Source organism: Agelaius tricolor, unplaced genomic scaffold, assembly GCF_023055355.1.
Source record: "Agelaius tricolor isolate 1412-34295 unplaced genomic scaffold, bAgeTri1.0.p SCAF_24, whole genome shotgun sequence".
Lineage (NCBI taxonomy): Eukaryota > Metazoa > Chordata > Aves > Passeriformes > Icteridae > Agelaius > Agelaius tricolor.
Genome location: NW_027269284.1, coordinates 10,984,824 through 10,999,307, shown reverse-complemented (window position 1 = coordinate 10,999,307; position 14,484 = coordinate 10,984,824). Strand labels below are relative to the sequence as shown.

At 38.5% G+C, this 14,484-nt stretch overlaps 1 protein-coding gene across 1 annotated transcript; it reads right to left on the bottom strand.

The window, feature by feature from the left end:
• Positions 1-877: 877 nt before the first annotated feature.
• Positions 878-14,396, bottom strand: OTOP1 (otopetrin 1). Its single transcript, XM_071447270.1, has 7 exons — positions 13,819-14,396; positions 12,990-13,075; positions 8,611-8,747; positions 5,661-5,719; positions 3,579-3,709; positions 1,673-2,619; positions 878-1,296 (listed from the first exon to the last, which is right to left on the bottom strand). Exons 1-7 carry the CDS (start codon positions 14,394-14,396, stop codon positions 1,126-1,128), a joined length of 2,109 nt encoding a protein of 702 aa, XP_071303371.1. The 3' UTR covers positions 878-1,125.
• Between the last annotated feature and the right edge of the window lie 88 nt (positions 14,397-14,484).

The window sequence follows — 14,484 nt, the reverse complement described above, 5'->3', positions numbered from 1 at the left end:
GAATGTTCGAGCACCCAATCTTTCACTGCTTTCTGTGAGAATTCAAGCAACTAAATATCACAGGGTTTTGAGAATATATTCTAACATCTTTTAAACCACACTTAGAAAACTCTTGACCAAAGGCCCTCCAGATTTCTAGAGGCTTCAGCTTTGCTTTACAGCACCTCTGTATGAAAACCTGTGATTATTTTCCAACCAGGACACTGATCTACAATGAAATTAGTAGCTCATTAAAAGATTGTGCAGGGAATACATACCATTCTGGCACTGGAACACATATACCTAAATATGAGCTATAGGACTAGTTTTTTCTCTTAAAACATTTCAAGAATATTTGAATAAAGAATTAAGTAAAATGATTAATTTTATTTCTCAGTTATGTCATAGAGTAAATACAAGAAAATTAATTAATTAATTAATAGAAATATATTTTATCAGAAAAATTATATACATCATTATATCTAATAATACATATTACTCATCTGGATGTCTTGCTATCTATATCTATCCACAAAATAATAATTCTATATTGATTTTCATCTGTAATAAGGAAATTTAAACTAATTCCCACACCCCAATTTTCTAGCAAATATTTTAGTACATTAATAATAATATTAATATTTGAAAATTATTTTAATTTTACTACAAAAAAACCCCCAAAGCTATGAATTAAGACTTGAAGTTTTCCTAATATCTCTGTGATTAAGGAGAAGCTCTTTCTGGGATTTTCTGTTCTAAGCCATATAGAATTTTTTGTAAACTCCTTTCACAAATCACAGTGAATGAAAACAAAGCCATAGAGAACAAATTGTATAGAGAACAAATCCCAGTTGACTAAAACAAAGATTAATGAGATTGAATTAACTTTACTATGTAGAGTTAATCATATTAACACTAATATGATTCTGAAAAGTGTATTTATACAATAACACACATATATAACAAAACATGTGGAAAGAAAAAAAATTACATGCTATTAGCTATTGTCCCTTCTTTAAAAAAAATTATTGAATCTTCTATTTATTGGGCAGCTGCTGCATTCACTCATCCATTCATCCACTCTTTCAACTGTTATTTATGTAATTAATTATTCAATCAATTGTTCACTGAGGGACCGTATATGATCTATGTTTTACAATTGACCTCAAAGAGCGAGGCAGCTGAATGCATCCGATAGAAAATAGAAAAAGGCATCGCAAGGTTCACAACAATTATCCAGGGTTCAAAGCCAAAAACTATTTCTTCCAGTCCATTGTCATACTCCGGGCGGCACCCGAACGCCGGTGGTATCCACAGCTGCAGGGAAAGAACGTGAGGCCAGTATTAATCACCAGCCCTACAAGTCAATAGCCCTTAATGACTGTGACTCACCGTGCTGCAAACTGGTTTCAGGAGTCCGTAAGAAATCCCTCCCTGTTGCTACGGGGGCACACTGGTGGAAGAGGGTTTCAGCTTCTGCTGTTGCTACAGTTTTTGGACAGTTAAATGAAAGGAACTTCCCATATTCCTCATTTAAATAAACTTTGTTCCCCAAAAGCATATTCACTTCTTCCAGAAGTAAAATATTCTGCCTAAAAACTACAGGAGCATGCAATTTTAATATACTTATCAGACTTGAAAGGATGGGAAGCTTTTGGGTATTAACTTGTGAACTACAATCAAAACGTCTTACCGAAAGGTTGCAGAGGAATAAAAATGCAGCGATGTTCTTCAAAATTCTCCTCTTGTTGTTAGTAACTGAGTTTCTGCTGTATAATGAGAAATCTGAGGCCGAGTGCATGACCAAACTATTGTCCTGACTCGTTTCTTCTCTGGCAACACCAGCACCATCGCTTTCTCTCCCACAGATGCTGCCTTTAAACAGACAGGGTATGTCACCGCTGTCGCGAGCAGCTCTGCCGTTGTAAATCTCTTTGTACAAGGGGCTGAGGGACAAGGTGCTCCCCCGAGATATGGTCACTATTCGAAGAGTTTTAATGTCCTCATTCACCTTTTCCTGCTCACGGTGGATGGATTCAATGATAAAGAGGTTCTGAATATATTTCTCAATAATAACCAGAACAGAGTAGGGTAGGTTATACCATGTGTATTTGGGATGACCTTGGGCACAGATAATGGCAAGGATTGAGCCCCAGGAGAGCAGCCAGGACCCTGCAGCTGTGCCCACCAGCAGTTCTGCATCCAGTTTTCGAGCAGGGTTCTTGGAATTATCCAGTGATCTCTCCTCCAGTCTGTAGATGAGAAGGGCGACAACTCCAGCCGTGCACATGAGAGCCAACACGAAGATAGCGTGCAAGTAAAACATAGTGAGTGCTAACTCACTTTTAATTTTTGAGCCTCCAATCTGAATTAAATACACAACAACTATGGCTATTGTGCTAGTTAACACAATTAGTCCAAAAATCATTCCAACAGTTATGCCATGGAATTTGAATGGAGTTTTGGTTTGCTGGTGGTGCTCAACTTTCCGACCGATGTTCTTCCACAGGACATAGAGCATTGTGGATGCTAGGATGTGGTACTCTATGTTAAAGGGATATAGGTAATATATTCCCTGAGAAAATATTGAGCAGAGAGTTGTTGTTGTGCAATTGCATTGAGGTGCGTGATCATCTAGAACTAAAGGAGAAGGAGAGATCAGTTATGTGCATTATCAAGGTTCCTTTTTTATGTGAATAAATAAAACATAAATAAAATATTGAAACACAAAAGGTAAGACTTCAGTCAAACAACGCCCAGTTACCCACCTAAGAAAAGGCTTACCCATGCTTCACTGGGGGTTGAAAGCAGAAGGCATCCCCAGCAGTTGTCATAGAATGGCCTGGGTTGGAAGGGACCTTAAAGATCATGAATCTCAAACTCCTCCTCCCGTTATGAACAGGAAACCTTCCACTAGACCAGGCTGCTCAACGCCCCATGAACATTTCCTTGAACATTTCCAGGGATGGAGCATCCACAGCTTCTCTCAGCAACCTGTCCCAGTGTCTTACCACCCTCACAGTGAAGAACTTTTTCTTTATATCCTCCTTACCCTGAATATTTGCTGACTACAACTTGCACAATCTTGCCAATGGAGAAAATGATTCATTAGTAAAAAACACCCAGAGCCAAGTCTTTGTCTTGTAAAACAGCACTAATGGACAGCTTATATTCTTTTGAGCCATCCCATTGAATCCTGTAGGACCACAGGCTACATGCAATCACTCTCCTCGGAAAGATTTGCAAGATTATGGTTTTTTACAAATAACTTAGTAAGTAGTAAACTCTTTTTTAACACTGCTATGTTAATATATTACTGTGATTTAGTAATAAAGTGGTTCCTTAGTGGTGTTCCTCAGTGATGCTATTCCTGAAATGTTCTTAAAAAATCTATTTGTTTGGAACTTAGAAGAAAATTACTGCCTTGTTCACATACATGATAATGATCATATAACATTTCAGTATCAGCTAATTACCATGTACCCTGGAATGACTATGCTGACATAATCATGAATGACTTAGCTAAATCCTCCAGTGACAGTGTTTTGTATGAGTGTGCTAGAACAAGAATTTCACAGTGCACCAAGCCTTTTGCTTACCTATAGTTATGTTCCCAAAACCAAGTGTGATTAGTCTTTCCTTATGTTCATTCAATTGATGTTTTGACTCCGTTAACACGCCATTTGTCCACAGGAGCAAATTTGTGAAAACAGAATGGATAACACCAAACCTACAAAACAAAGTGATTATTGCAGGAATCCTCACAGACTGTATCTCATTAAATATGTGCAATGAAATTAAATTGATTAACTTTCTGTGTACAAGCTATATGGCACTATTTATTTGTCAATGCAAGGGGAGAGTTGAAAAATCATCACCAATCTCTAAAGGTGTTCTGCAGTCACTTAAATCAGTCTTCCAAAATCTTACAGAAATGCAATATATTAAATGGCCTAATGCATTAAACAATTAATAGAATTCTTTTATTGTTTCTTATGCTCTCTTATGTGATGGGTTTTATTCTTTGGGCTGGACAAGCTTAATGTTAGTGGTTGAACAATCTGAACAGGATTATATGTTTGCAAACCATATTTCACAGCCTTCTGCAGTGCTTCTTCATATTCTCTGTCTGATCTTTCTTCACAGACACCACCAACTTCTCCAACTTCTTGCCCATGCATTTTTTCTTCTGGAGAGAGCTGAAGCTAACAGAGGGCTTTATTCCATTCAAAGTACTATTGCAAATGTGGGTAGGTCTCCATGCATTTTTGAGGCTCCTGGCCTCTGACAGGCCATTTCAGCTTGGTGAAACAGAATGGCATTGGAGAAAGAAGTGTATTAATGGTTCTGAACTTTCTTTCTAATAAAATCCAGAAAAAAAAAGTCCTCTGTTGCTAAGCAGTTCCCTTTTTAATAGGAGATCATGTACCTATCTCTTTCCTAGACAAATCCTTTCACCTACCAATGCCAGGTGATTTCCTGCACCTGAGGCTCTTCATGTTTCTTCACCAAGAAACAGTTCTTTATTACAGCACTCTTCTCAGTGATAAACTTGCAGTTAGAAATTTTTTAAATCTACATATAAACAGAGCTGATAGCACCAGCTGACATTGCACAGCCTTTTGTAATCACTCTCTTCCTGACCATGGGGTTTCAACACTTACCCAGGAGAGCAGAACAAATGGAGAACCTTCACCACAGATGATGTTTCTGAGCAAATTTATTTTACCTCCTATAGAAACTGGTCAGATCATTGATAACTTTAAATATGTACTTTGAAAATTACCATGTTTGCTTACTTATGTTCTATATACAGACAGATTACTATACATTAATCCACCTTCTCACTAGAAAACTAGAAAACACATTGGGGCTGATTTGGTACACAGGATACCACCAGGGAGGTTGTGTTTCCAAGTGCATGTGCACAGCTGCATCTAGCACAGCTGTGAGGTGTGGTTGACATGCCTGAGGGATGGGATGCCAGAAGGACATGGATGAGCTCAAGAAGTGGCCCTATGAAAACTTATGAGGCTCAAAAAGGCCAAGTGAAGGTCCTGCAGCTGGGTCAGGGCAAGCCCCAGCATCAACAAGGGCTGGAAACATTCAAGGTCAGGTTGGATGGGCCTCTGAGCAACCTGATCTAGTTAAAGGTGTCCCTGCTTATAGCAGAGGGGTTGGATTAAATGCTTTTAAAGGTTTCTTCCAACCCAAACTATTCTATGAGTCTAAGATCTAGTTTTAAAAAGGAGCTTTCCATAAAATCAATATAAAATACCTCAGTTACATTGCATTGACTGCAGGTTGCTGATACAGGTTCCCTTTCAGTAGGTAAATAAATAAAACATAATATATTGCATAGTCTTAAAACACTTATATGATCCTTCCTTAAGTGACTCTGTGGTATCAAATAGTGATACCACAATAAGATACCATTTTCCTCTCTCATGAGAAAAATATATGTATTCTGACACTATTTTGTATTACAAAATATCATGGCAGGTTAAATATGGGTAAATGGAGTTACTTTAACTGTTCTGTTACTTTCTACTTAATGCAATCAAGAAGAGAATCAATCTCTGTATATTTTCACTGTCTCTCATACAATAAAACTTTGGTGTTAAAGCACTGTACAGACCTACACCTATTAACATGCCAGATGAGGATCAGATCCACTTTACCTTTCAAGTGTTTTGAAAGACTGGATAACATCCTTTGCATGACACCACAGAAAATACACCTAAATAGAAGAAATACAGAGAAATATTGTTACACTAATGCACATGTGTAACATTCAGAAAGGAATATGCATCTGTAGATAGACATTCAAATGGTTAAAACTTCTGATGATTCAAATTGAGGCAGCTCCATCTCCACACATGTGAAAGAGCTCATGATTTCATGTGATATTTACACAAAACCTGATATTTCTTTCATGAAAAATCAGTTGCTTAACAGTAGAAAGTCTAAGTATCACTCACTAAAACATATTTTCCTTCTGTATCTGAAGAGACTTTTATTTCAATGATAAACAAAATAAAGCCACTGGCTGTGGATAGAGGTGTGATTGCTGCAGAGCATGGTGATGCTAAGTTTGAATAATTTATGAAATATATTAAATTCTGTGGAGGGAAACAGATTGATGAAAGGATGCCAGACTTGACTAATAAAACAACAAATTCCCAGGACACATGAGAAAAGTTTGTACTAACTGCATGAGAGACAACCACATTAAAGAACACAGCAGCTGCACTCAAGGATAGTGCAGAAAACTCAAACAAGGAACAAAAGAGAGAGATAACAATAATAAGTTAGCAAGTCAAGGTAAGTGGAATAAAATTGGAACTCTCTGTTTGTGACAGCATAATGGAGACTTCAGAAAGGGATTGCTACTGAAACAAAGCCAGGTGTGGGAAGGTTCAAGAAGAACTATACCAATATTCCTCAGGGATGTTAGGGTGACACTAACAGTCTGTTAACTCCCAATAGTTCCTAGGATACTGAATTCATCAGTAGCTGAACTATCAGAAAAGAAAGAGTCCTAAGATTTCTCTTAGAAACCTGCCTGGTTTGGTATTCCTGAAATGGTCTGAAAAGTGATAAAAACTTTGGGTTCTTCTTCAGCAGCCAGAGTAACTGGAAGCCCATTTTTCCACAGCATCCATTACTGTAGGATGCCTTCACAGTCACTGCTTCTGAGGCAATCAATGCTAGGCAAATGCAGTTCTTTATGGCTCAACTATGCTACCCAGCACTAACAATTCTTCTAATGAAGCATTTATCAATGAGAAGAGTGGCCACTGTAAAATCCCAGATATAAAGACTAAAATATTTTGTGTAGGCTTCAACTGAAATCAAATTGAAATTACCTTAGTCTCTAATGCCATATTGAATTTCCCATCCTGGGATAAATGCAGTAAAATCTGACAGCAGATATGAAACCAGATCTGTTGAAGATCTGTTCAGATACAAGATAGTGGTAAGAAATAGGAAAACTCAGTGCAGAAATAAAATAAGCATAAAATAATAAAATATGCATAAAATCCAGTTTTTGGCTCACAGAATACTCATTGCCTCAAGGGGACTTCTGCCTGCAGAAGAACATAATGCACAGCCTGCCCTGGGAGGGCAGGTACATGTTAGCTCATCCATGAGTGCAGAATGTATATATTCATTTCATGGCGTGTATCAGGATGCCTCACTTTGAGTAAATGACAACAGAATCTGATACATATCCGTTAGAAAACAAATTCTTTGGTTTTTAGATGACACATATTAGGGATGCTCTCTGCTGTGATTTCATTCACTGTTTTGAAGACACAAGAAGATTTGTCTTAGGTAAGACGTATGTGGTTCATTACTTTTTAAATTTAACTTTTTCTTTGATTTCTCAGGCTAACATTCAACTGTTCATTATTTTAAGCTCTGTAAATGATAAATTCAGTGACATTGGGTGATGTAAAATTTAAATTAGAATTCTTATTGACTTTGTTCAGCATTTTTATTCACTATTCTTCCACACTCCAGTTCATGGTGGCTGGGTCAGCCTTGTCAGCTCTGGGTCACTGGCTGTAATGAAGAATGTTGAGTTCAGATCAGCATACAGAAGAGCTTAATTTCATTGGTTTGTTTTTCAGAGATGAAAGAATGAAGTTGCAAGACATGGAGAGTGGATATTACAAGAATGTAAAACTAAGATGACTTCAACCAACTCAGAATTTCAGAAAAAAACATAGATGGGGTGAGAGTTACTGTTTAAATTTCAGTGCACTTTTTTCTTTTTTTTTACTGTTGAAGAAAGCAGAAAAATGCTGGCTGTTCAAAAGCTCATTTACATGCAATCACAACTGCTAGAAAAACATTTCTTTTTATTTCTGAATGATATAAACCCCTTGGAAAATTCATAAAAGTGCCTGCCTATGATTATTTCAGCTGAGTGGCTTTTTCTTTCCTTCTTCCCTACAAACCTGCTGACAGGGGTTCAGAGGAGTTAATGTGAGAAACAATCAGCTATGGAGTGTCACCACACACTCTAGACCCAAAGCCTAACAACAAACAGGCAGCTGGAATATTTCACAGGAGTCACTGACTATGTTTGCTTCTGTGCAGCCACTGATAAGAGTAACCAAATGCTTCTAGAAGGAAAATCCATGTTCATTTTTACAGGAAAGTTGTGCAAGTGTTTTAGGACCAGGTAGGAAGAGTTTTGTCCCTTTTTACCCAGCCTCTAACCACAAAGGAACATCAGGTTAGACAGATGGAATTGAACTTGTGTGGCAAGTCCTACATACATAAACAAGGGAATTGTCTTTAGCCAAAATACTCATTTCAGCCTGAAAATTCTGTATGTAACTTCAACTAAACAAAAAGGTCACGTAACTTCAACTACAGGAGAACAGTTTTTTATTATCCTTTTTTTCAAACCCATGTTTGAAACCCATGAATTTTATGGCTAAGCAACTTCAGGTTGCAAAGCTTGAATTTACTATACATGCAAAAGAATTTAGTCCTCAAAAGTATTCTGTGATATGCTCAGAAATCAAATTATTGTTAAATACACTGATGACAAGATAAAATATATTTTTGAAAAGAAACAAAGATTAATATAAAAGCGCAACCAGTGAATTTTACCTGTAAGATGGTGTGGACAGCATGTGTTGCAGGAAAAATGCCTTCAGTTGGTGATAAACAGTTTGAAAAATCAATATAATATCCAATTTTAAAGGAATCCAAAATTAAAGTAATCACTGCAAATAATGTAATCCCACCTACGAATGAAAAAGATATTAGAAAATTTTATGTATAGTTATAGTGTCTAGGAACTATTTGTAAAACATACAAAAACCTCTTTAGGGGAATGAAAGCTGATCAATATCTGTGTTCTTGTTTAGGGAAATAAGATTAGATCAATGCTCAAGAAGATAATTGACTCTATGAATTAAGTGCCTCTAATTTGTGACAGCCTCTGCCCAGTACATTAACCAGGATCACCACTGGAGAGCCCCTGCATGGCCAGGGAGGAGTTGCCAGCCCTGCACTGCCCAGGGCATCCAGCCCCTGGCAGAGTGCCCAGCTCTGGGCAGGACAGGCTCCCAGGTGACAGTGGCACTGAAGCAGCCATGGAGGGCAGGAATTACAGCCCTCAGCAGCCCCACAGCAAGATGGGCACTCCTGGGAGCTGAACAATCAGCTCACATCCCCCAGCCCAACACCTGCACAGTGGAAGTAACACAATCACTTGGTGTGCCCTCCCTGAGCATGGCTGGGGGGTCGCGCTGTGACTCAGAGACCACAACGAGCTGTAAGGTTTGTTCTCCTAATAAAGAACCACAGATTTAATTTCAGTATCTGTATTTCACACACACAAAAAAAAAATCCTAACATATTACTCTAAATACCCTAAAGAACTTTGAAATACATTTCCCTTTGTTCATTTTTTTGTTGCTGTTATTATTGGGTTTGTACCTGTACGACAAAGCATAATTGGCTACAAGATTACTGAACCAGACCTTGGTTTTGGTTTGTTTTGAGGGTTTGTTTTGGGGTTTTTTGGGGTTTTTTTGTGGTTGGGTGGAGTTTTTTTTCCTTTTTTTAAGCTTTTTTTCAAGCAAGTTTTCACTGGATTTAATTTGGACTTATTTGAATGAAGACTAGGTAAAAATTTATCCATGGACCTTAACCAGACCTCATGATATAAGCCAGCATCAGTAACTTAATCTTTACAATTCCTCACAGAGTAAATAACATCACTAGTGTTGACTTGGATGAATATTTATCTTTTATATGGGGCCACAACCTAACTTCTTTACAAATACCACGTGTTCTACTTGACATGTGGTAATAAAAAAGTAACACTACATTAAAAATTTATTTAATTAATATCTTTATTGTCAAAGTTGCATTGATAAAAATTAAGTAGAAATTATATAAACACACTATAATTTTGTTTATTATTTCATTGACTCTTTAAACAAAAATAGACTTCAGAAACCTTTTTAACCACAAGGGTATGAATTCCAGTAGGATTTTATGCTTCTGTTTTAGAATCTCTCTATAATAAAAACACTGTAAAATTACCAATTGAGTGTAATTTCTACCAGGAGCTAAAACCTTTTGCTTTTATATTGCAAAACCTAAAACCTCAGCTCTGCACTTCATGCATGTATATAATCCCATATAGTTCTTTTAAATTTATGCTTCTTAGGTCAGCTAATTTGTATTCTCACACACATAACAGGACTGAAGCCCACGTTTTTAGAGGTGCCATTTGTACTGTGTATGAAACTAAATGGTATTACAAAATACAAAATTATAGGCTACCCTTGAGATCAAATGATATGTTTCTTTCCTTATCTAAAGAATGTTAATAATTATGAAATAAATTAGAATTTCTAGTTCTGATTATATAATTATAAATATAGCTGGTTATAAATCACTCTGCCTGAGGTAACTAGACATGCCTGAGCAAGGTGTTAGACTAGATGAACTTCAGAAGTCTCTTCCTACCTGAACTATTCTAAGATTGATTTTGTGATTTATGATTTATTTACAACGTATGCAGGAAACAGCCTATTTGTCTGAAATGAGTCAGTTTCACATGTGTTATGATTGTTTCAATAAGAAGGCAAAAACTATCTTCTGAAGCAAAAAGATTATAGACTACTGACCTCCAAGGATTGGAAGACTTCATATTACTCTTAATTTTAGACTGTTTCAGTTATTCAAATGGTATTTAGATATTTCTGCAATCACCCAGGTGGCCACACTACAAGTGTGTACAAAGTGTCCAACATGCTTATTTATAGGCTTCAAAAGAGAATGATTGTACTAATTTTCTTAGTCAAAAATCAAACCACAACCATAATGACCATGCATATGGTATGTTAATAGTATTTCTGACAACTTTTTGTGATAGAAACTTCAGTAGTATGTACTAATACTAAATGGACACCAGTAATTTCAAGGAAGATAATTCCACTACTTAGTTATTTTCATTTAAAATTGTAAGAAATGTGAAATTATTGCAATTGAGCACTGTTTCATTATTTTTCCTTTCAAACATTCATTGAAATCTCTGTGTCTTAAGGGATCAATAATAGGATTTTAAGTATTGCTAAGTGCTGGCTCATTTCTTGCTGGTAACCATCAAGAAGATCAGAAAAACATAATGATACAGTTGCAAAAATACCACTCTCACTTTAAAATATTGTTCAAATAATTGGCAGTTCAATGCAGGCAGTAAAAAGATACAAGCTGAAGTCTGTCAAGAGCTTTTAAGTTGACCAGTTGTCAATGCTTTAAACAGAAACTGTGCTGCTAAAGAATGTGATAAAATAAAGCTGTTTGTGAAGCCAACTGATTTTCATTTTGAGTTCTCTAGCTCACTTCTCTGAACTTTCCCAAAAAATGGTCAGAGAGCTTTTCCTAGCAGGAGAGCATACTTAGGAGAATAATATTTGGAGTAAGTAAAGGAAAGACTTCCTAAGGCTCCCTGTGGTTATTTGGGTCAGGATAACTGTGTTGTATTAATGACACAGCTCTGCCACAAACCTTTCCTACATTCAGACTCCAGGAGTGGTTCTTGGTCAACCACACAGGTGGGAAGACAACCAAACTCAAGGGTTCACACATTGACACCTTGGTGCAGAAAGGCTCAAGGAAACCTTCCTGTGAGCAGCTCTTGCAAACTGGTCATCTGTCCTTCTAGTGCTGCTAAACATGTACAAAGAATCAGTTATAGGAGGTTTTTGTTAAATCATTCCATTTCAACATTTGTCAGAGCAAAATGGTCTAAGCAGGCAATTGCCACCACTTTTACTGAAATGATATTCACAGTTTGAAAGGATTCATGAAAATACATTCATTTTCTACTGTTTAATACAAGGGCATTTGCTCTCACAATTACAGCAAAGAGAGGTTCTTCAAAAGTAGCTGATAGAGCTAGTAAAAAAAATTGCAGAAAGCTTTCAGTGGAAAAACCCAAACAAAATATGTCTGTCCCACTCCATCCTCCCCTTTCCTTTTTGGTAAAAGGACTTCTAAGGTAAAAGACTTCTATGGCAAAAGCATGATAAAGAGGAGGGCATAGGGGATCTTGGCAGAGGAATTGCCACCTGAGTTTTTCCTTAGCTCAAATAAGTTTTCTTTTACTAATAGAGGATAAAGGAGTTGTACAGCCTTGTTGTAACTACAAGAAACTCCCAAGAATAGGAAAGTGTAGGTCATTCCCTAAGGGCAAATTTGTTGAATTGCAGCCTAAGAGAAGCCATGGAACCCGCAGTACTTGAGAAGTCAGGACAAAGAGCCATCCTGTGCTGGTAAAAGAAATGGATATGGTAACTCTGTAGTTCAATCTAGGCTCTTATTTCTAAGTTTCTGTGACTCCTTATATTCTGTAGGACAAATGAAATGCTGTGAATGCGGCGCCAAAAAAAAGAGGGTGGGGGATCCTGCTGTACTTACCCATGCTAGGCAGTATTTATTCCATATTTAGGAGGGGAAAACTACACTCTGAGTAACAAAAGCTTAGCTTGGCCCAAGGTAGGATCTTATTAAGCCTTGCATGAATTTCAGGAGGTTGTAAGCCACATAAGCTAATAAATGAAAAATGCTTGAGAGATTAACATTGCCTTGAAAAATAGTAAATAATCAAGAGGAACAATTCAACAGTTGGTACATGAACTCCATACATTTCAGGAAAGAGTTTACAGACCATGGCTGTACATTAGACATTAAAAGAAAATAAGTTTTCTGTCAGCAATTCAAACACAAATGTTAACAGTTGCGAAGAAAATAAATTATACATAATTACTGAGATTGAGAACTACATTTCCACAGCACAACCTTACTTTTCAAAATAATCAGGTGTTAGGTGTTCTTGGAATTTTCATTTAGATGTTTAATTAGCTGCTGTGAAAATTAGCTGTTGTCTCATTGTTAGTAGGTAGAAAACACTTTAGGGGAAATCTATCATAACATTCCACTTAAATACTTTCCAATCCATCACTCACAGTGCTGAGACTGGAAGAGGCTGGTAGAACTGGGATTGCCTATTATTGCACAAGCACTGATGTAGGCTGTTTCTTTTCTTTGGTACCTGAAAACACAAATTCCTGTCACTGCAATTCTGTGATGTGCTGCCCAAACACCTTTTCTCAATATACCTTTGTATCCTCACTGGTACACAGCTGACTGCAGATAAGGGCCAGCACACCCCACCACTACTCTTGCAAACTTGTATACTTTTTCTGCAAGCAAATGCTCAGTTTAGATTCCTTGTTTAACTGCTTTATGTACTGATGACAAACTGATCTGGTCAGGGATTTTGTCCTCTACAGTCTAACGCTAGATGTTTCGGAAGCATCACTGTACACATATAAACAGGAATCTCTGATACACGTTGGTATAGACAGAGCTTCAGGACCTTTCTGACTGCTACTATCATAAAGTAAATTGCATTATACCATCTAGAAAAGGTGATAATTCCTCTAAAACAGCTGCAAGACAGCAAAAAAACCTGCCTCTTCCACTAGCTATATTTCATTTTTCAAGTTTCACCAAACCAGCCTGGTAAGGAAGAAAGGTGCTGGAGCTTTCAGCACTATAAATGGTAGTTGGAAAGTGAGAATGTTTAACAAACAGATTCCCAATACAATCTTCTAGTATGTTCAGCTTATGCATATATTTACTTTAGAGTGCACTGCATGTTCATTCAGTTTGCAAAGACCAGGATGCCTACCGGTAGGGATGGAGAGGTAACAAAGAGGCAGCAGACACAGGTGATGGCACAGATGTCCCTTGTGCGGTAGGTACCACTCTGTGCCATCCCCCCGTACTTACACTTCAGCCAGCGGGCTCCGGCGTGTGTATCCTTGTCCCGGATCAGCCTCCTCTGCGTGCAGCTCCTGCAGAGGTACCACAGCATCCACAGCAGCTGGATGAGCATCAGCGTGATGAGGTAGGAGAGCAGGTGGCTCTTGCTGATGCCCACGGCATGCACAGCCCAGGCGAAGGTGAGCAGCAGCCCGGCCAGGAAGAGGTTGATGCCGTACTGGCTGCTGAGGATCTCGGCGTTTTTCTGCGGGTAGCTGCCGCCCACCGCGGGGCACCCGGCGGCTTCCTCCATCTCCCACGCCGCCGGCCAGGTGCTCCAAGCAGGCGGCCCCGCTGTCCCCGGGGAGCCCGGAGGGCGCTGCTGGCCCGTCCCCCATCGCGGCGGGGGCGGAGCGGGACCGCCGGCCCTGGCCGTGCCCTGCCCGCGGGCGGGGGTCCCTGGCAGCCGGGAAAGGCTGCTGAGGTTTTTGCGGGACGTTCTTCCCTGAGACTGACAACAGCTGGGGTCCGGACCAGGGTGAGGAGAAGCGACTCGGACGAAAGTTAGTTCGGAGCCAGCTCTGCCCGGCTGCCTTTGGTGACATGGTCCGTGTTGGGAGACCCGCGCGGTGTAACACATTCCCTGGGCAGGAAAATGCTAAAGACACCGTGTGTTGAACAAACCCCCGGCCC

Coding starts and splice junctions, on each gene's coding strand:
- OTOP1 (XM_071447270.1), bottom strand. CDS start 14,396: ATGTCACCAAAGGCAGCCGGGCAGAGCTGGCTCCGAACTAACTTTCGT. Junction 5,720..8,610: donor CTGTCCACACCATCTTACAG/GTAAAATTCACT, acceptor TCTTCTATTTAG/GTGTATTTTCTGTGGTGTCA. Junction 3,710..5,660: donor TCTTTCAAAACACTTGAAAG/GTAAAGTGGATC, acceptor TTTGTTTTGTAG/GTTTGGTGTTATCCATTCTG.